Raw genomic sequence first — 21,756 nt, 5'->3', positions numbered from 1 at the left:
TTATTAAACTCGACCGAGATTATTGCTCTAGCTATCTATTGCCTAAAAGGATTTCAAAAACTAATTGTCGTTCAAGAATTATCTAGAGGAGTAACTGGTTCACTAACATTACAACACAGGGTGTCCACATGAAACCTTCCTGATTACAAATATTAATTGCATGGAAACTATTAGTGCTATAGAATAACGGTTTGCGGCATCTTGAAGAGCAACTCAAACACCTTTCTGTTGTTGATTGTTATTTGTTGCAGGTGTTCAGTAACAAAGTTATTTGTTGCACAGCGATGGATTGCACGCGATGGACCCACTCCTTGGCCACCGCAATCTCCCGACATAACCCCTACGGATTTCTTCCTATGGGGCTATGTCAAAGATAGTCTACACCACACCTGTACGTGATATTCCTGATCTTCGTTACAAAATTGAAGAAGCCATCAACTCGATCACACCGGACATTCCACACAACATGATACACAACACATGGCGGGAGATTGAACATCGACTGGACATTCTGAGAGCTACCAACGGGGTCCATATAGAAGTGCATATATAGACAAAAAAAACTGTTTGAGTTGCTCTTCAAGATGCCGCAATCCGTTATTCTCTGGCACTAATAGTTTCCATGCAATTAATATTTGTAATCAGAGAGGTTTCATGTGGACATGCTGTATCTTAAGTCGCACCTCCGTGATCCTAATAAATATTAAAAGTTTCTGCAATACATCTGTCATACAACTAAATATATAGAATTAACTATGGCTGGATTTTTCTTAATATATAAACTAACACTATGACCTATGGAGCCCATAGGTTCAATGCCGCGTTTACAAAAGCTCTCCACTGACTTCTATCCTTAGTCAATTGGATCCAGTTTCTACTTTGGATTATTTCTGCGAGATCCATCTTAATATTGTCTTCCCCTCTGCGCCTAGATCTTCCTAATGGACGTTTACTGATGGGGCTTCCAGTTAAGACTTTGAAATTGTTCATACTTTTTTTTTCCATTCTAGCTACATGACCTGCCCACGTGATCCTATGACCCTAACAATGTTTGATAATATATAAAACTTAAAGTACGAACAGAAAGATACATTTTAAAGGAAATTTATTAGGTTTCCTCCAAGAATTATAAACTTAATCTTCTCGTAACTGAAAATGATTTATTTCAGTTTACAGCCAAAGATTTACATATTTCATTGAATATATTAAATCCCTTTCGTAATTCCTTATAATTCTTCAAAGTCGCTCGATCTCCTCTTACGCTATCTTCAAACTAATTTAACTGTATTCAACTTTACAGAGTTTCTGATTATTTTTAAAAAAAAATCTCAATTATTTAAATGCAAACAAATTCATATTTAAATTTTTCTGACAACCTAAAGGTGCTTTTAGACGGGGCAAATAGAAGGCCAGAACTGGCGGGAAGTTACTGGTCCTCACCAATTTCCACTGGATTGGCGGACAGGAAACTCAAACAAGTTTGATTTTACTGGCGCGCGGCCGGTGAGTAGCACGTCACGTGGTCGGTTACTTGACTGCTGGTGGCCTGAACTGTCTTTTCAAAACATTGCCAGTATAAATGGATTATTTATTGCAAATTATTGTAATTAAACATGTCTGTGAATAATTTCTTGTGATCAAAAATCAAATCTGTAAGAACCACTTATAGGCAAGAATTTTTAAAAGTTCACCGACTGACGATACACTAACTGGCCGCTAGTAAAACTCTTTTACTTGCGGCAAGTATTTATCCGATGTATAGGCATACTTGGAGGAAACTGAGGGAGTGGCCAGTACATGTCGCCAGTTCTGACCGCCACTACTTGCCACGGCTGTAAGCACCTTAAATTTTTACTTTGAAGGTAACTTGAAGAGTGAGTAAACTACATAATAGCGCAAGTGAGACCACAGCAATGATTTCGACGTGAAATGACTCTTGGTGGTGGGAAAAGGTCACTCTCTGTATCATGTTCCTTCATTCCTTCAGTATCACCTTCCTTGCTGTTATTCTCTCCCTTCTCTGCATCTGCAGAGGGATTTTCGGTTCTTGATCCAGCATTTTCTTTCTTGCTCAGGTTTTCATCATCAGATTCATTGCCAGTGGTGATGCTGCCGGTATCTTGGACTGAGTCACCGTCATCTTCGTCACCAGAATGCATCACAAGGAGTTGAAGTTGAGAAGACTGGCCAATTGTATCCGTGGAAGCAAAGACAGAGTTACCGGAACCCAAGAAGTTATTTAGACCTGCTGACTCTTCTGAAATGACGCTCCTGAATTAAAAAAAAAAATAGTCATCATAAATATAAAAATATCAAAAACTAGTCACAAAATTTTACTCATATATCGTATAATTTAAATAATATTCAGCTTACTTTTCATTTTTCTTGAGTTTTCTACTGACTCTTGGCTACGTAATTGGAGCCTCTAAAAGAAATTCCACTATAATGTCATACATGAGCTTTGTCAGTGCCCTTATCAGACCTTTCCTTCTTTCTTAAGGAGCCTGAAAGCAAGTCTAAAGAAGAGAGAAAATTACGAGGTGTGATCAAAATATACGGCGAATAATTTTATTAGAGACAAAATAATAAACTTACAAGGAATGTGATTTGATCTCTTTTAAAGTACTGTCCTTGGCTAGCAGTGCACTTATTCCAACGTTGAATCCATGACTGGAAGTATTTCTGGAAGACTTCTTTTGGAAGAGCTTTCAGCTCTCTATCGTGGCAATCTCAATGTCCGGAATTGTGTCAAAATATTTTCCTTTTGGCACGGTTTCAATTTCTAGGAAGAGTCAGAAGTCGCATGGTGCTATATCTGGAGAGCACAGCGAATGTGGACAGATAGGAATACTTTTTCGGCCAAAAACTCGCGGATCAAAAGCCAGGTGTGGCACGGCGTGTTTTTGAAGTGAAGAAGGAAGCCATTTTCCCATTTAATCGCCAGTTAAAATGCTTTACACGGACCCACACGAAATGTTTATTTCGTCCGAAAGTTCTTGAATAGACATTCGCTTGTTTAAACAAATCATTTGTGTCACATTTTGCACGTTTTCATATATTTTTGACGTCCAAGGATCGTTGCTCCTTTTCAACCGACTCCTTGTCGAATATGAGTCGCTCTTACCGCTTGTAAACAGTCTTCAATACCACCGATCCATCGCCATACACTGATTTTGATATTTCGTGAGATTCTTTGGCACGTTTTTGCAGCTTAGAACAAAACTTAATGTTGGCGCGCGACAGACACCCTTCTGCCTCTGGAAGCCAACTAACATGACTCGTTCAAACTCGACACTGACGGAAGGTTTAGGCTTACCGGTCTTACTAGTTGAAATGTATACAACATCGATAGATGGCATTGTGCAACCAGATTCACTGTACTCTTTGATCACACCTTGTATAAGATTGTTCTGAAAAAATACCAAAATATTGAACTGGTTTTACATCCTCAAATTCCACTTAATTTAAACTCAGCAGGAAATTTGAAAATTACTACAGTTTTTGGCTGATCATTCTCTCTTGTACAGAATTTTCCCAAGAATTAAGTAGCAACAAACTTTGGTAGACAGTATAAAGAATCACGAAACACAAGTTTCAGTTGCTTTTGCTGCGTCCACAAATTGGAGAACGTTTGCTGCAATCTAGTGGTGAAATGTGTAACCTCTACTACCTTCGCAAAAGCGAGAATTCAAACATTTGCTCTCGTTCAACAGTTACTGTGTAAAATAATGTATAGGCGTAAGTCACTGTTACCCGTCAACATGCCAACGTATTGACTTCATTAGCAAAATTTCCGGAGATAATTACTCTATCTATCTTCTACGAAAGAAACAGAATTCAAAAATTCCCTTTCGTTCAAGAGTTACTGTATGTAATAACGGATAAGACGTAAACCTCCGTTACCCGTTAAGGTAACGGATTGACTCTGTCAACGAACTCGAAAGAATTCAAAAATTTACTTCCGTTCACAAGAGTTATCGTGAAGAGAAACAGACAGACCGACATGCTAACACACAATACTGTACAGGGTGACCCAAAAGTAGGTATACACCCCTGCATTGATCAAGTATAACATTCTAGCTTATAGCTTTGTTTGCTTCGACTGTTCTGAGCTTAAGATATAAGTAAAAGACATTAAGAACAAATAATAAAGAAACTAAGCCTAGCTGATGGATAACAATAAGAAATGATATAAAATGCAATGAGTTGATCAGTACGGGACTGTATACCTACTTTTGGGCCACCCTGTATAATAAGTCCCACTAGCGTGATCCTAACAATGCAATAAGGTCATCGAGACTGGCACCTCTATTGCGCGCTACGTAACAATGTACGTGTTTTTTTCTACTTATGCAGAGCACAGTTTGAAAGTCTAAAAGTCTAATGAAGAAAGTTTTGTTACGACTATATGTATTTTACTTGTAGTAAAACATACTGAAGTATCGCAATGATTAAAGTGAAGAATTTCCTCGTACTTATTATTTTTACTGCAGAGTCTTTGTCTTCCTTGCTTTGATCTCTTTACAATGCAAATTGTGAGAATGGTCATCAGCATTCGAAATGCGATTATGATGTCAGAGTGTCTTAGTTTTTCAAATATCTCGACTTATTCATTGGAAGACTATATATACATAGAAAGTGATTCAAACAGATCGTCCTCAACACAGTACAAAATTGAACATTGCTCGTAACGCACAGTTTGTGAGAAAATTTGGACAAAATATCAAGTTTTTACACTCAAAGATTTGGGAAATCTAATGATGATTAAGTAAGTGAATCAATAGGTTTACTCCTTTATCGACGGGTTGCCCAAAAGTAGGTATACACCCCTGCATTCGTCAAGTATAACATTCTAGTTTATGGATTTATTTGCTTCGACTGTTCCGGGCTTAAGTTATAAATAAAAAGACGTTCAGAACAAATAATAAAGGAACTAGGTCTACCAATCAGTACGGGTTGATCAGTACGGGACTGTATACCTACTTTTTAGCCACCCTGTATCAGGGGCGGATCCAGGACCAACTTCTGGGAGGGGCGGTGGGTTGTCATACTGCTACTTTTAAGGGCTCCAAACTTTGCGATGGGTTTTATTTATATATATAAAATAAGAAAGTATCCTCTTCTGGGGGGGCGATCGCCCCGATCGCCCTCCCCTGGATCCGCCCCTGCCCTGTATATTCAGAGAAAAAAATCTTGGATAGCTCAACAAAAATATGGGAGGATAATACGCAGAATCAGAGAAAATTAAGTTACCACAATGCTGTTTGTATACTTCAATCAGAAGATTTTTGTTGTTACATCAATAATCTTCGGGTTTCGTGAGTCATACAAGGTAATCAAAAAAGTTCGTGCCGTTTTTGATGTCCCTTTAATCATCACAGAGAAGAAACGAAATGATGCATGATGCATCGGGAGTTCTTCTTACCATTGACCTTCAGTAATACGGGAACGTTGCACACACACAGCAGTCATAGCCCATCCAGTGTCGAAGAGAATGGAGGTATCGAATCAGCTTGTACGCTTGTGTTTGTTCTATGAATTTAAAGTGGACCTGTCAGATACCACATCAAGTCTCCGCATATGTCAGGCATTCGGCGAGGATGTCGTGAACGAACGCACCGCCAAGCATTGGTTCCAGAAATTTCGTTCGGGAGATGTGAGCCTATCAGGTGAACCTAGCAATGGATGACCACATGTGTTAGATGACAAGTTTCTGAAAGCAGCTATCGAGGAGGACAGTGATCTAACGTGTGATGAACTTGCACAAAGGTTCTATGTTTCCGCTTAAACAGTCAAACTGCACCTGCATGGGATAGGGAAGTCATACAAGTTAAGCAAATGGGTGCTACACACATTGTCGGCAGCCAACAAGGTACAACGAGTGACAGCCTCTTTGAGCTTTCTCACTCGGCACCTTCTTCACACTCATCTTTGATACCGTGCTCACTGCTAATGAACAGTGGGTCCTCTATAATACTCCCAAGCGTACCAGACATTTCTTGTCGCCACGTGACCCTGATCTCCACACCTCAAGACCACATCTGCACCCACAAAGGTTATGCTCTCTGTGTTCTTGAATTGTCAGCAAGTGGAGCATTACGAGCTCCTTCAACCTGGTCAGACCTTCACTTCTGACCTCTACTCTCACCAGTTGCAAAGTAAGCATAGTGCATTGCGGCAGACGGAGACGGCATTGTAGAATCGCAAGGATGTGCTGTTCCTGCAGGATAATGCCAAACCACATGTGGCAAAGGGGACCTGGGAGGCCCTTCAGCAAATTCGTTGGGAGGCGCTGTGCAATGCACCATATTCATCGCAATCTTGGGCCAACCGATTACCACCTGCTTTATTTCCTTGACAACAACCTCCGTGAGAGATCCTTCGCAAATCAGGGAGACTTGCGAAACACACTTACGCATTTCTCTGCATCCAAACCGCCGAGTTTTATCACCAGCGTATTGTGCAGCTGCAGGAACTTTGGTAAATGATGTTGGATGCTGATGGAAATTATTTAGAAAACTTAAGGTGCGTACTGTCCACTGTATTGTTCTTTGTTTATCACTGCTCTAGAACGGCAAGAACTTTTTTTGCTACCTTGTAGAACTAGTTACAACAAATTGTTAATAAAATATAAGCTGAATTGTAATATTTTTGGGATGATACTTACCCAATTTCCGCCTCAGCTAATGGAGCTGTGTTTCCAACAACGTAACCTTTAGTTAAATTCAACACGGCATCTACGTTTGTCCAATCTTCTCCACAGGTAGGACACGTGAAATTCACATTGTTACGGATGCACTGCTCCAAGCACTTCTTGTGTATTTCTTGCTCGCAAAATTGACATACAAAGCCCTATCAAGAGTAAAATACAGCCTAAATATGATATTCATGAACATCAACATATAAAGTATGCATGTTGATATGTCATCAGTCAGGAGTCACTGTTCAGAGTTTAAATTCATAGTACGTCCTGATAGGATTTTCATTATAATGTTTTGCATACATTACTTTGTTTAATAATGTAGAATACTTGGCACATTATATACCCTAAATTTACGTTCATCCTACGTATGAAATAAATTGATATAGCTGACGAGAGTACATATCATGACCAAAAAAAAAAATATATTTTCTCTACTCACAGAAATACTTTTCTGATTAGTACACTTGTTTCTAAATTATTGGCGAAGAAAGCATGTATTGATTGAATACATACTTTTCGTTATGACTCAATGAGGTGCTAGACCTCAAATAAATAAATAAATAAAACATAGACCTTTAATTAAGTGATTTTAAAGCTATATCTACATGCAGTGGCACATAAATTTTCATTCAAAATTACGATTTGTTTTCTCTCATTTCCACTGGTGAAGTGACTCACGATACTGTACAATGAATTGACTACAATCTGAAATAAAAATAATTATCCGCTGCAGTATTTACTGAGGGATGTTATAAGTAACTAGACAACTTGCAATGGATGATATTAATGGTCCTAATTTGTTTATTTCATGTGTGGACAGCGTGAAGATTTCACAAGAGAAGCAAGATGCTGTGACTCAAAAGTACCAAAGTTGAATGATTTCGAACTTGATTGGATGGTGGGACAATGCGACCTCGCTGCAAGCCAAAGACAAATTTCTACAAACCTTCAGATTCTATTGTCTACCATCAATCAAATTCTTACCTAGTTTAGAAAACGTAAAAAGGAAAGTGTGAAACCATGCAATGCGAGCTAAGAGATCCAATACGGTGTGTGGAACAAAATCTCAAGTGAAGGCTCGAGACGTGGGAGATCATTAAAACTGAGCTGGATTATAGCTTTCTCTCACCCGCCTTATTTTGAGCACTAAGACAGAAGCCATAGTGTCAAAATCTAGATAGTTGTTAATTGTGAGCTCATCTGCAATATCATATTACTATTATAGAAAAAAATATATTAGCTATAGATTTTGTTTAGTAAACTACAGCATCACCAGATACAAGTCCTGCAAATAAACGTTGCTGCTGTGGGCAACAATCGTATAAAATCGACATTGTTTTTGTTTACAAAGCAGTTAGTTTACAAAGCAAATTTCTAGTAAACAACGAAATAAGTAAGGCAGTTACCTTCTTAAGGCTTATTTTCAACGAACTTAAAATGTTCGTTACTGAATTCTCTATGTCTGTGTGTCTGTCCGACTGTCTGTTGTCTGCTATTTGCGATTTTTTTTTTAATTTTGAATCCTGCATTCGATAGAGCATCAAGAATTATCAGAGAAAGTGATTAAATTTTTCACGTCACTCTTACCGTTCCCGAGATATTGGCCAAAAAATGGCCGATTTCCAGAGATTTAAAAAGCCATATATCGGGAACCGTGGGTCATAGAGAGATCATATTGGTGTTGCTTAATATCTAAAAGGATGGTAAATATTTTTGTACCAAATAGTAACCAATGGCCACTGTCCAACTAGCCACTGATTTAGCCAATGGTCAGTTGGCCAGTGGCTACCAATTAATATCGGTACCAAATGTTTACCATCCTCTTAGGTATTGATTAACACCAATATCATCTCTCTATGACTTACCATTTCCGTGGTATTGGCCAAAAATTGCCAATTTCTAGATATTTAAGGAGCCATAGCTCGGGAACCATAAGTTGTAGAGAGATGATATTGATGTTGATCAATACCTAACAGGATGGTAAATATTTTGGTACTAAATAGTAGCCAGTGGCCAGTTGTACAGTGGCCACTGGTCAAACCAGTGGCCAGTTGGATAGAGGTCATCAATTAATATTGGTACGAAAATGTTTAACATTCTATTAGGGATTGATTAACATCAATATCGTGTCTCTATGACTTACCGTTCCTCTGATATTGGCCAAAAGATAGTTCCTATTTCGGGAGATTTAAGGAGCCAAATCTCGGGAACCGTAAGTCAAACAAAGATCATATTGGTGTTGATCAATACCTAAGAGGATGGTGAATATTTTGGTACCAAATAGTAACCGGTGGCCACTGATTAACTGTCTACTGGCCAACTAGCCACCGTTCCCCGGACATTGGCCAAAAAATTCTAGATATTTAAGCAGCCATATCTCGAGAACTGTAAGTCATAGAGAGATGATATTTTGCGAATTTTTGCGAGAAACAGAAGGTGATATACATGTAGGAACAATCACAGGTATCCTTCCCGCTCCGTCTCTCCATTATTTTTAAGTTCGTTCTGGCAATGCTCTTGGAGCATTCTCATCTGGTTACTTATAGAACTAATTAAATTATAGCTTTGGAATTTTCTACTTGACACTATGAACCAAAAAACAAGATGTACCTTGCTAATATTTTTCTAGAGGTCTCATAGAAAATACAGTACATTGTTGAGTTCTTATTTCTGTTCTATGATTGAACTCGTATGTCAGGAAACCTCAGCTTTACTTTTGATTCAGGTCCAGAAATTCGGGTGATCGTTTTATTTAAAGCAGTTAGGTAGTTCGTTAGTTGGATTTGAGGTTAGTGTTCTTATTAGCAGTGAGACTATATGAGACGTACAGCTTAACATTGGATCCGAATATGAGCTTCCACGAAGAATGAAACCCAGGTCTCCCATGCCATTGTAGCAGTTATAACTAAGACTCTCTTAGCAGATATCGCCAATACATTATTACAAGATTCTTGGATTTATACCATTCTTGGTTTCTTGCAGACATCCATTCTCGGCTTCTCTCGTTGTGTAAGTCAGTAAGTCCCTCTTTAAACTCTCTGTAGCAATTGTGAAGTAATAAAGTTCCCATCACTTACATCCGTCATAATGCTTAACTTTTCGACGATGAGTGACAGCTGTATTGTGCCTTTCTTTCTGCAGAAATCGAATTTCATCATGCATTTTATCATTGGCGGGCACTTATATTGTAGTCGATAAGATTTCATGTTTAGTACTTCACAATGATTGAACGCGAGAGTGTCTTTTGGTATGAAGGATGTTGCGATCTCCAATAAACAGATTTGATTCAATTGCATTTCGACATCTCATGTGATTCTCTTCTGGCAACTTAATGAAGAGAGAGAGAGAAACAAGAATTTTAGGAATAATCAAAAAAATTGATAAAAAATTGCGATCTTGGCTAAGAATTTTGGGAATGATCCTTAAAATGCATCAAAAGATTGCGATCTTGGGCAATAATTAGATTTTGGATCTGGGACCACAAAATTTTTGAGCGGCCCCTAAATCGAGTTTTCATACTTTTTTTTTTTTTACACAATAAGCACATCATACTGAGTTAAGCGATAGTTTGGATTTGACTACACTATATGAAGTTCTCGAGATACGAGGCGTACAAGAAAATCTTTGATTGAATGAAATATATTGGATTTTTTGGATCAGAGGCCACAAAATGTTTGAACGGCCTCTAAATCCAGTTTTCATATTTTTACGGAATAAGCACATCATACCGAGTAAATTGTTAGTTTCGGTTTGACTACACTATATGTAGTTCTCAAAATATGGGGCGTACAAGAAAACGTTTGATTGAATGAAATATATTGGATCTTCTGATCGAAAAAAAGCTCTTGTAATGTGCTTCAATGTACTTTTGTCAAGTGACTCTTGGCGCATCTGTATTTTCATTATGCAGCAGGATATTTAGCAGTTTCGTCTGCCGCACAAGTGGCTCTGAGAAGGAATTCTAAAATTATGTTCGTCAGATATTTGTCCCTCAACAGATTTCTTTCCAACTTACTTAAATTATAGGGAGAAGGCGATATCGATCCACAAATGTTCAAAGAAAGCACATAATTGTTTGTCTTTTATTATTCTTCAGACAGAAAAATCAGTTTCTGAAGTACGCTAACCACTGCTTTTGAAGTGCGAACACATGTTCATCCTTCGATAACTTTCTATTTCATTTTAATTTCAATCATAAAAGCAAAATGGGTTCAATTGTTTATAAAATCACTTCTTACAACGTATTACTCACGAACAAACTATTATTCACGAATCACGCATTGTCACAAACCGCACAATAATGTGTTGTTTACGTCATCCTGCTACTGCTACTCTAATTAATTGAGAACTGTAAAACGTACTATTTACGTAAATCAACTAGTCTACTCTAGTCAATTGAGAACTAATAACTGAATAATTAATTGTTCACGTCAATCACCTACTGCTACTCTACTAAAGTGAAAACTGAACAACAGCATAAAGTATTGTTTACGTCAATCACCTAGTGCTACTCTAGTCAATTAAGAACTAATAACTGAATAATTAATTGTTCACGTCAATCAGCTACTGCTACTCTACTAAAGTGAAAACTGAGCAACAGCATAAAGTATTGTTTACGTCAATCAGCTAGTGCTACTCTAGTCAATTAAGAACTAATAACTGAATAATTAATTGTTCACGTCAATCACCTACTGCTACTCTACTAAAGTGAAAACTGGCAACAGCATAAAGTATTGTTTACGTCAATCAGATAGTACTACTCTAGTCAATTAAGAACTAATAACTGAATAATTAATTGTTCACGTCAATCACCTACTGCTACTCTACTAAAGTGAAAACTGAGCAACAGCATAAAGTATTGTTTACGTCAATCAGCTAGTGCTACTCTAGTCAATTGAGAACTAATAACTGAATAATTAATTGTTCACGTCAATCACCTACTGCTACTCTACTAAAGTGAAAACTGAGCAACAGCATAAAGTATTGTTTACGTCAATCAGCTAGTGCTACTCTAGTCAATTGAGAACTAATAACTGAATAATTAATTGTTCACGTCAATCAGCTACTGCTATTCTAGTAAAGTGAAAACTGAACAACACCATAAAGTATTGTTTACGTCAATCAGCAAGTGCTACTCTAGTCAATTGAAAACTAATAACTGAATAATTAATTGGTCACGTCAATCACCTACTGCTACTCTACTAAAGTGAAAACTGAGCAACAGCATAAAGTATTGTTTACGTCAATGAGCTAGTGCTACTCTAGTCAATTGAGAACTAATAACTGAATAATTAATTGTTCACGTCAATCACCTACTGCTACTCTACTAAAGTGAAAACTGAGCAACAGCATAAAGTATTGTTTACGTCAATCAGCTAGTGCTACTCTAGTCAATTGAGAACTAATAACTGAATAATTAATTGTTCACGTCAATCAGCTACTGCTATTCTAGTAAAGTGAAAACTGAACAACACCATAAAGTATTGTTTACGTCAATCAGCAAGTGCTACTCTAGTCAATTGAAAACTAATAACTGAATAATTAATTGGTCACGTCAATCACCTACTGCTACTCTACTAAAGTGAAAACTGAGCAACAGCATAAAGTATTGTTTACGTCAATGAGCTAGTGCTACTCTAGTCAATTGAGAACTAATAACTGAATAATTAATTGTTCACGTCAATCACCTACTGCTACTCTACTAAAGTGAAAACTGAGCAACAGCATAAAGTATTGTTTACGTCAATCAGCTAGTGCTACTCTAGTCAATTGAGAACTAATAACTGAATAATTAATTGTTCACCTCAATCACCTACTGCTACTCTACTAAAGTGAAAACTGAGCAACAGCATAAAGTATTGTTTACGTCAATCAGCTAGTGCTACTCTAGTCAATTGAGAACTAATAACTGAATAATTAATTGTTCACGTCAATCAGCTACTGCTATTCTAGTAAAGTGAAAACTGAACAACACCATAAAGTATTGTTTACGTCAATCAGCAAGTGCTACTCTAGTCAATTGAAAACTAATAACTGAATAATTAATTGGTCACGTCAATCACCTACTGCTACTCTACTAAAGTGAAAACTGAGCAACAGCATAAAGTATTGTTTACGTCAATCAGCTAGTGCTACTCTAGTCAATTGAGAACTAATAACTGAATAATTAATTGTTCACGTCAATCAGCTACTGCTATTCTAGTAAAGTGAAAACTGAACAACACCATAAAGTATTGTTTACGTCAATCAGCAAGTGCTACTCTAGTCAATTGAAAACTAATAACTGAATAATTAATTGGTCACGTCAATCACCTACTGCTACTCTACTAAAGTGAAAACTGAGCAACAGCATAAAGTATTGTTTACGTCAATGAGCTAGTGCTACTCTAGTCAATTGAGAACTAATAACTGAATAATTAATTGTTCACGTCAATCAGCTACTGCTATTCTACTAAAGTGAAAACTGAGCAACAGCATAAAGTATTGTTTACGTCAATCAGCAAGTGCTACTCTAGTCAATTGAAAACTAATAACTGAATAATTAATTGGTCACGTCAATCACCTACTGCTACTCTACTAAAGTGAAAACTGAGCAACAGCATAAAGTATTGTTTACGTCAATCAGCTAGTGCTACTCTAGTCAATTGAGAACTAATAACTGAATAATTAATTGTTCACGTCAATCAGCTACTGCTATTCTAGTAAAGTGAAAACTGAACAACACCATAAAGTATTGTTTACGTCAATCAGCAAGTGCTACTCTAGTCAATTGAAAACTAATAACTGAATAATTAATTGGTCACGTCAATCACCTACTGCTACTCTACTAAAGTGAAAACTGAGCAACAGCATAAAGTATTGTTTACGTCAATGAGCTAGTGCTACTCTAGTCAATTGAGAACTAATAACTGAATAATTAATTGTTCACGTCAATCAGCTACTGCTATTCTACTAAAGTGAAAACTGAGCAACAGCATAAAGTATTGTTTACGTCAATCAGCAAGTGCTACTCTAGTCAATTGAAAACTAATAACTGAATAATTAATTGGTCACGTCAATCACCTACTGCTACTCTACTAAAGTGAAAACTGAGCAACAGCATAAAGTATTGTTTACGTCAATCAGCTAGTGCTACTCTAGTCAATTGAGAAGTAATAACTGAATAATTAATTGTTCACGTCAATCAGCTACTGCTATTCTAGTAAAGTGAAAACTGAACAACACCATAAAGTATTGTTTACGTCAATCAGCAAGTGCTACTCTAGTCAATTGAAAACTAATAACTGAATAATTAATTGTTCACGTCAATCACCTACTGCTACTCTACTAAAGTGAAAACTGAGCAACAGCATAAAGTATTGTTTACGTCAATCAGCTAGTGCTACTCTAGTCAATTGAGAACTAATAACTGAATAATTAATTGTTCACGTCAATCAGCTACTGCTATTCTAGTAAAGTGAAAACTGAACAACACCATAAAGTATTGTTTACGTCAATCAGCAAGTGCTACTCTAGTCAATTGAAAACTAATAACTGAATAATTAATTGGTCACGTCAATCACCTACTGCTACTCTACTAAAGTGAAAACTGAGCAACAGCATAAAGTATTGTTTACGTCAATGAGCTAGTGCTACTCTAGTCAATTGAGAACTAATAACTGAATAATTAATTGTTCACGTCAATCAGCTACTGCTACTCTACTAAAGTGAAAAATGAGCAACAGCATTAAGTATTGTTTACGTCAATCAGCTAGTGCTACTCTAGTCAATTGAGAACTGAATAACTACTAGTATCCAGCAACTTACGACACATACACTATAATTTAGCTACAAAAATCTATCTTTGTAAAGCAAATTATGTACTTACTGTCAATATGTAGTCGTAGCACAAAGGACAAGTCTGTAAACATCCCTCACGACCATCTATAAGGCTTTCGCTCCTTCTTTTCGTCAAATATGGAAGATTGAAGAACAACTTTCCATCTCTCTATAAAAGAGAAAACATTTTCATTGATCAGTAATCCCTTTAATTAACAAAATTTTACTTTTCTGTAAACATCAAAATTTACCCTTATTGAGCCTGGTGTGATGCTTCTTGCATAGGTAGAAGCATATTGCTTTTTATCTTTATTAAGACTTATTTTCTAGTTGTTATGGGTGGTGATAGAGTAAGTAACTTACCTGTAAGTAATTATAAATTTTATTTGCAATATTGGTAAATAAAATTTGACGGATGGTTGCCATTTTTATCATGTATATGTTCCTGCTTTTGCGCTAGCATATAGAGGAAGGTGTGTACGTGGGCAGATATTTTCATTATAGCGGAATGTTCAAATTGGTAAGTAGTGCGTTATAATATAAAGTGAAATGTAAAACATTAGTTAATTTTGGCAATAATTATAAATGTTAAATGCTGATTTGTGTTGTCACATTGTAATAACCTAGTTTCATGAAATTTTAGAATGTTGGCTGAGGAATGTATCATTAATTTAGGCAAAGAATGTATGGTATGAAGCATATATCAGGTGTCCCACATAAAACCGGTACGCCTCACGTACCGGTTAATCATCTCTAGTTTAATTGCTTGTGAGGTGACAACACTGTCTCAAAAGTTGGATACACTGCATTTTATCGGAAAGTTGAGTGCAGCGGTGTGTTCGTGCAGCAGTTGTTGTAAGAAGTTCGTATTGTTGTGTTGTTACAATGTGTTATGTGTTGAATCAATGCTTGTGGTAATAAGGAACATTTGTGACAGAAATGGGACAGTTTGCATTAGAACAGCGAATTGATAACATCGTGTGATATTTATTTATAGAGCACACTGAAAAGCAAAGTGTATGCTGACAATCCTCACACAAGAGACTACCTTAAACGAAACATTACTAGAGAAATTAACATGACGCGTGTAGAATTGCAGCGTGTTGATGGTAAAGTCATCAAACGAGGTCACTGATGCCTGGATCCCCATGGCCAACACTTTCAGCATTTCTTATAAACAGTTAACGGTTTAACGTTACTATTATCTATTCATTGTTAGTTAGTTCATTGGTGCTGTTAAAGTATTATTTGAATCTCGTGCGTGAGGCGTACCGGTTTTATGTGGAACACTCTGTATAAGCCGTTGCATTCGCTGTTAATCATTCTGTCTGTCTCTCTCTGAGTTGTTGGCAAGGGTTCAATAAAGCAGACATAACTCATCGTATTTATTTCTTTCCTTTAAACGTATTTAAGAAGTGTAATTGTACGACGTAATCACGGCTATATAACAGCTTGCACTTTCTCAAACTAGGATAGTTGAAGTACAGTAACTAGGTGAGTTACTTCTCTATATGATTGGAAAAAATTAAAATGAAGTAAGAGAAATATATTTAATTTTAATAAGTATATGGGGGTGGAAGAGTTTCCGGATCCAAACCCAATTGGGGATAAGAACAATTTGCTTCTTACAAGAATGGAGTTTTTAAATGATTTAGGTGGAAAAAGTAAAGCAGATAGAACAATATCAGAATCATATTTTCATCCACACTTAATAGTACATGTTATAACATAGTTATCACAAAAGTTTTCGTCTAAATTATTAGAAGTTATCCACATCTATTGTAACACTTCTTGAAAGAAAACAAAGACAAAACCACAAAGTACAAGACAGAGATAATAAGCTACAAAACGGACCTGAGGTGGCCGAAACATAGGTAGTGGAAAGCACCGTATAATTCTTTTTATACCTATTTGTGATATCCAAAAAGCAATAGTGAGAAATATCCTTTTATACACATAGGCTCCCGAAATTAAATTTTTATCTCACTACCGGCTACTTTTACCATATATGTTGTACCTTTGAAGTTGAATTTGAGGCGTTTTGAATCTTTATTATCTTACCATTTTTTAAAAAATTCTGACATGAAGCTAAGGTAGCCAAAACATGGGTTGTGCAAAGCATCGCGACCAAACATTTTACTTATTCGATTTTAAATAGCAAAATTTATGTGTAAAAATCGCCTGAGGGTAGTGTTGACTTCAGAACTACCTCTCTTAACCACACTCCCTCTATAAAAATTGTTGGGTGAGCACAGCAGGATACTGAGACATGTATTTCTGGATAGCGAAATATTAGTTTCTAAGTGGTCTTGACCCGACTACGGTAGGTCGCATAGTATTGGAACTATGGACCATCAAAAAAAAAATTCATGGAATCACCTCCCAAACGTTGCCGGTATTGTTTTGAAACACCCTATATATATTATATGTATTATATGTATGTATGTATGTATATATATGTATGTATATATGTATGTATGCAACGGATGTTTTTAAAAAATGAAGCCCATGGACAACAGAGCAGGTCAAAATGACCCGAGAAAGCTATGCAATGTTACAAGCTGCGGAGCAACCTTCAGCTGTTATGGGGATTTAAAAATTTTACAATGTGGCAATGTTGTAGATTAATTTAAAACCATTAGCATTGCTCTTCTAATCCATCAAGCAGCTACATTGATTCTTGCTCTAATAGCTGGTGCTAGTGCCAACGTGTATCGACTTGAACAGCCATCTTTTTCGATCAATCCCAGCCCCCGCAAGTGAACTTTGTGGTGGACAAACACCGCGTGCGTGGGTTTTCTCGGGGTTCTCCCGTTTCCTCGCACTTTCTTCATTCCACCATTTTATTCATTACTCATCATCACCGTCTCCTTTAGCCTAACCGGCATAACCGTGGGACGTAAAACTCAACGATGTCATTTCATTTCATTTTGAACGGCCATCTCAAAAGAATCGATGTAACTATTTGATTAGTAGATGTACTGTGTGGTTCTTTATTTGCAACGGTGCCACATAGTGTAATTCGTGTCTTCAGATGTGAATCCGAAAGGTATAGAATTCTATATTTTTACGCTTTATTTTGACTTGTAGAATATTGGTCTGTAGTCCTTTGGGAATCTTTTTTTGAAACCCTCGATATACATTATTTAACATATCGAGTCTATAAACATATCGATATATATTATGTAATATCAAATTATCTTTTTTGTGTCCATTTTCAGAATTATAATCAGATATGTCATCTACAGTATATATCAAATCTTCATCCAACTGTCGCGAAATTTTATGGTATATACATTAACACTGACATACGGCGACAAAGTTCTCGTGTCAAAATAATAGGTCTACAGTAAATAATCACTCAAATCGAGGGTATTCGGAAACTTTTGAGTGGTAGGATATATATATCGGGTGTTAATGACTTACACCGACAAAATTTAAGAGGTTATTTCTCATATCAAAATACGAGGGACGATCAGAAACTAAGGTAACAAGGCAGATATTTCTTGAGTTTCGTCTGTTATAGAGGAATGAGGAGTGTACAGTAATTGTAATACATGGAGTTGGCAACTGTGCAGAGTTTCAGCCACCCGCCACCTACAGCGCTAGTTGTAGGTAAACACAAATGACGACTCGTTTAGAAAACTGGTCTCGCAAAGAAGTCCGCTTAGTTATTCGATTTCTGTGGGTGAAACATGTAACCGTGGCTAAAATTCTTGGCAGCTGGTAGAAGTTTACGGAGAGACTGTAGTATCTCTTCAGCATGTCGCAGAATGGTGTCGAAAGTTTGCGGCTGGTAGAGAAAACGTCACCGACAAGGAACCTAGAAGACCGCCACACTGTTGAAGTAGTTTCGCTCGGACATCATCGACCTCCTTCCTTACAGCCTGCACCTCGCTCAAAGCGACTCTCACCTGTTCCCGCACTTGAAGGAGCACCTAAGAGGCCGTCACTTCGCTTCAGTCGAGAAGGTGAAACACTTCGTGATAACGTGGCTCAACACACAAGAACAGGATTTTCACCAGTGACTGGAGACTATGTCCAAAAATAACGTAATGTATGTACAATCTGTTGGCTGTATGAAATAATATTTACACGTTTCACTGCAGGTGTAACCTTATTTTCTGATCACTCCTCGTATGAAAAAAAGCTTTCGTATGGACCTGTGGGGTAAAGTGCATAGTTTCAGAGCTACGAACGTCCAAAGTTGAGGATAAAATAAATAGCAACACGCATTATTTCGAACACGAGGAACCATAATGTGCCGGTTGATATCAACGTAAGGGAGCCACACACACACACACACGCTATCAAAAAATGCATATTTCAACGATGTACAATGGTGGTCAAAAGATTCCCCACAGGGCATGATTCCCAGACATGCTTCCAACAGAATTTCTAGATATGCACTGAACTATAGGTAGGTCCAAAGTAGGCAAAAGTTAAGCCTTGACAGCAATCAGCACAGAATGCATCGGTAAGAAGTCGAAGTATTAGAAACCGCCAGCTCCACGGTTCCTTGTGTTCGGAATACCACATTCTGTAGTATATTTCTTCATGTTTTGGACTGTCCTACCTACGAAACTATGCTTTTCTTTTACCCCACATGATCTTTTTTTGTCTTAATTTGATGTGAAGAATATCCTCTTAAAGTTTGTCGATATAGTTCATTAGCATCTTATATATTAAATGTTAACATTATAAGCATTAATCCATTTTTTACCTCCACAAACCAATTATCCTCTATAAACATATCGATCATTTGTTCTCCATTATCCTGAGGCTTGAAGGTCTTAAAGCTCAGCACTGCTTCTCTTGGAACTCCACATTCATTAGCATTAACAATCATGGCGACCACTCTCTTGAACATCTCCAGCTCTCTCGGCTTATATTTGGGTGGTGACAACCTATCAGAGAAGAAATCAAATAACTTAGGCTCTGGTAACAATGTAAATGCATTTTTCTCTAACTTTACCAACTTAAATTGTTGAGATGTTGGAAAGTTGATAGCACTGAATAGCTTACATTTTAAAGTATTATTTTTACATAATTTTCTTGTGAGAATACATTTCTAACTTACATTTTTTGGAAATTATCACTGCGATTCCCCGATGCATACTTGATGGGAAATTGGCTTGTAACACTCAATTTAATTCATCCTATAGGCCTATATATACAGTATCAGTGGCGGATCCAGCGCGGATCGATCGGGGCAATCGCCCCCTCCCCCTCAGAAGAGGAAACTTTCTTATTTTATACATATAAATATAACCCATCCCAGTGTTTGGAGCTCTTAAAAGTAGCTCTAAGTAGCAGTATTACAACCTACCGCCCTCCCCCCCAGAAGTCCGTCCTGGATCCGCCCCTTATACAGTATATATTCGTTAATATTTCCATATTTGATAAAGAAATCAGTGAGCTTCAAAATTTCGGGAAAAATGTCCATCATTAATTTTTAACAAAGCTAATGTTCATTGTATTTATTGAAAATGATTTCCGGAATTGTTTTATAATTTCTTATGGCTAAAAATAACTTCGGTAGATGGCCATGATTGATTTGGTCCAGGAAATTTCGTTCTGAATATTAACTAATTAATATTTCTTTTTTTAGCCGAAAATACAGTTCAAAATCTAACTTTGGCCCCCTACAACTTGAAAACTAAAGGTCTGCACACAAAAATTTTCGCATGTGTACAAAGGAGGTCATGGTCAATGGGTTATGTATATCGTGTAACGTATATAAATCTTGAAATGCGCATGTAACTTTTACTTACTGGCCGGCGCTTCAGCTCTTGGTATAGTATTACGCTTACGCTGAGTATAGTAGACCCTATTACATTTACGCTTACGCAGAGTACTCAATTATAGTTGAGTATTACGCTTAGGTATTGTCAAGAATAAGCATAGTTCTTATGGTAGATTTTAACCTGACATAGAAGGTCATGAAATATTGTAACGTGCGGAGATTTAGTTTCCACTTGCAGACCATCAAATTTCGAATTTCATGTTTTGCAAGAAAAGAACGAATTTAAACGAACTCACTTGTTCTGCATCAAACTTGGCGTGGTGATAGATTTTGATGTGCTATACAGGGTCTGTTCAAAAGTAATGAAACTGGCCAGCGGCTCACTTCTCGGCAAGGGAATTTGTAGTGGGAGTCTAAGCTAAGCAACGCACTAGACACCAGTCGCGTCCGAGCTCTGATGCAGTAAGGATAACGCATGGCGCAAAAGCTGTTTTTGAGTTTTCGTCATGGCAGATTTTCAGAAATAATTTTGTGAACAGTTATTTTGCACATGTTGAGGTGTTCGGCGATTAATCTTACACTGAAACGACGATCAGAATTCAGGATATTTTTCACTTTGGCCACAGTTTTTTCCAATCCGCTCGTTGGAGGGCGTCCAGATCGCTCCATGTCCTCAATGGTCTCCCGTCCGTTCTTGAACTTACTGAAGCACCGGAAACCCTGGGCCTTGACAGGGTGTTTCTTTGTAAGCCTTCTTGACCAAGGCAAGAGTCTCGAAAGCAATTGTGTCCAAATAAAAGCAAACTTTAATGCGAATGCTCCATGTGTTAATTTTTCTGTTGTGGCAAAAACTCAAAAACAGCTTTTGCGCCACGCGTGATCCTTACTGCATCAGAGCTCTGGCGATTGATGTGCAGTGCACTGCTTAGCTTTGACTCCCCACTACAAATTTTCTTTCCGGGGAGCGCGCTGCTGGCGACTGGAGCGCCGCGCGACGACCAGTCTCATAACTTTCTGGACAGACTCTGTATAAACTGTGAAATATAGTGTGCAGACTTTCGGTTCCTGAGTTATGAGCCATCAAATCTGAGATTTCATTTAAAATAAATAGCCGAACTCATACGATCTTGATCAAATTGAACATTGTGATAGATCTTGATCTGCCAAAGAACTGTGGGAAATATTATGGTGTGCAGACTTTTTTTCCCATGAATTATGATATATGAAATTCGGGGATTAGACTTAATGGGTCTTATGCAGAGTCGCTCTGACGCGTGATTAGTGCCATACTAAAGAGTTCGACTAACATATCTAGACTGCGAAGGAGAGACAATATAAGTAAAAAATTGGCCAAAATGAGATAAGTCAAAATGAGATTGGAGATCTGTGTGTCATTCTCCACCTCTGGTTAACTTGGTATAAGTTAATTCTAAACGTGAGTTGAATAATCCCGTCTTTGTACTGTTAGTGCACGTGATTTCTAATTATG

General features: G+C 37.3%; 1 protein-coding gene across 1 annotated transcript in view; it reads right to left on the bottom strand.

The window, feature by feature from the left end:
* Positions 1–1,146: 1,146 nt before the first annotated feature.
* LOC145674452 (uncharacterized) overlaps positions 1,147–21,756 on the bottom strand; it is a 42,457-nt gene continuing 21,847 nt past the window's right edge. The window contains exons 3-6 of the mRNA XM_081744521.1: positions 19,245–19,428; positions 14,571–14,690; positions 6,668–6,852; positions 1,147–2,271 (exon numbers count right to left, since the gene is read on the bottom strand). Of these exons, the coding sequence (XP_081600647.1) occupies positions 1,884–2,271; positions 6,668–6,852; positions 14,571–14,690; positions 19,245–19,428 (877 nt within the window). The 3' untranslated portion in view covers positions 1,147–1,883. The remainder of the gene's footprint in view (positions 2,272–6,667; positions 6,853–14,570; positions 14,691–19,244; positions 19,429–21,756) is intronic.

The sequence above is a fragment of the Thermobia domestica genome, chromosome 17 (genome assembly GCF_964235325.1).
Source record: "Thermobia domestica chromosome 17, izTheDome1.hap1.1, whole genome shotgun sequence".
NCBI lineage: Eukaryota > Metazoa > Arthropoda > Insecta > Zygentoma > Lepismatidae > Thermobia > Thermobia domestica.
This window is presented reverse-complemented; position numbering and strand designations above follow the sequence as displayed.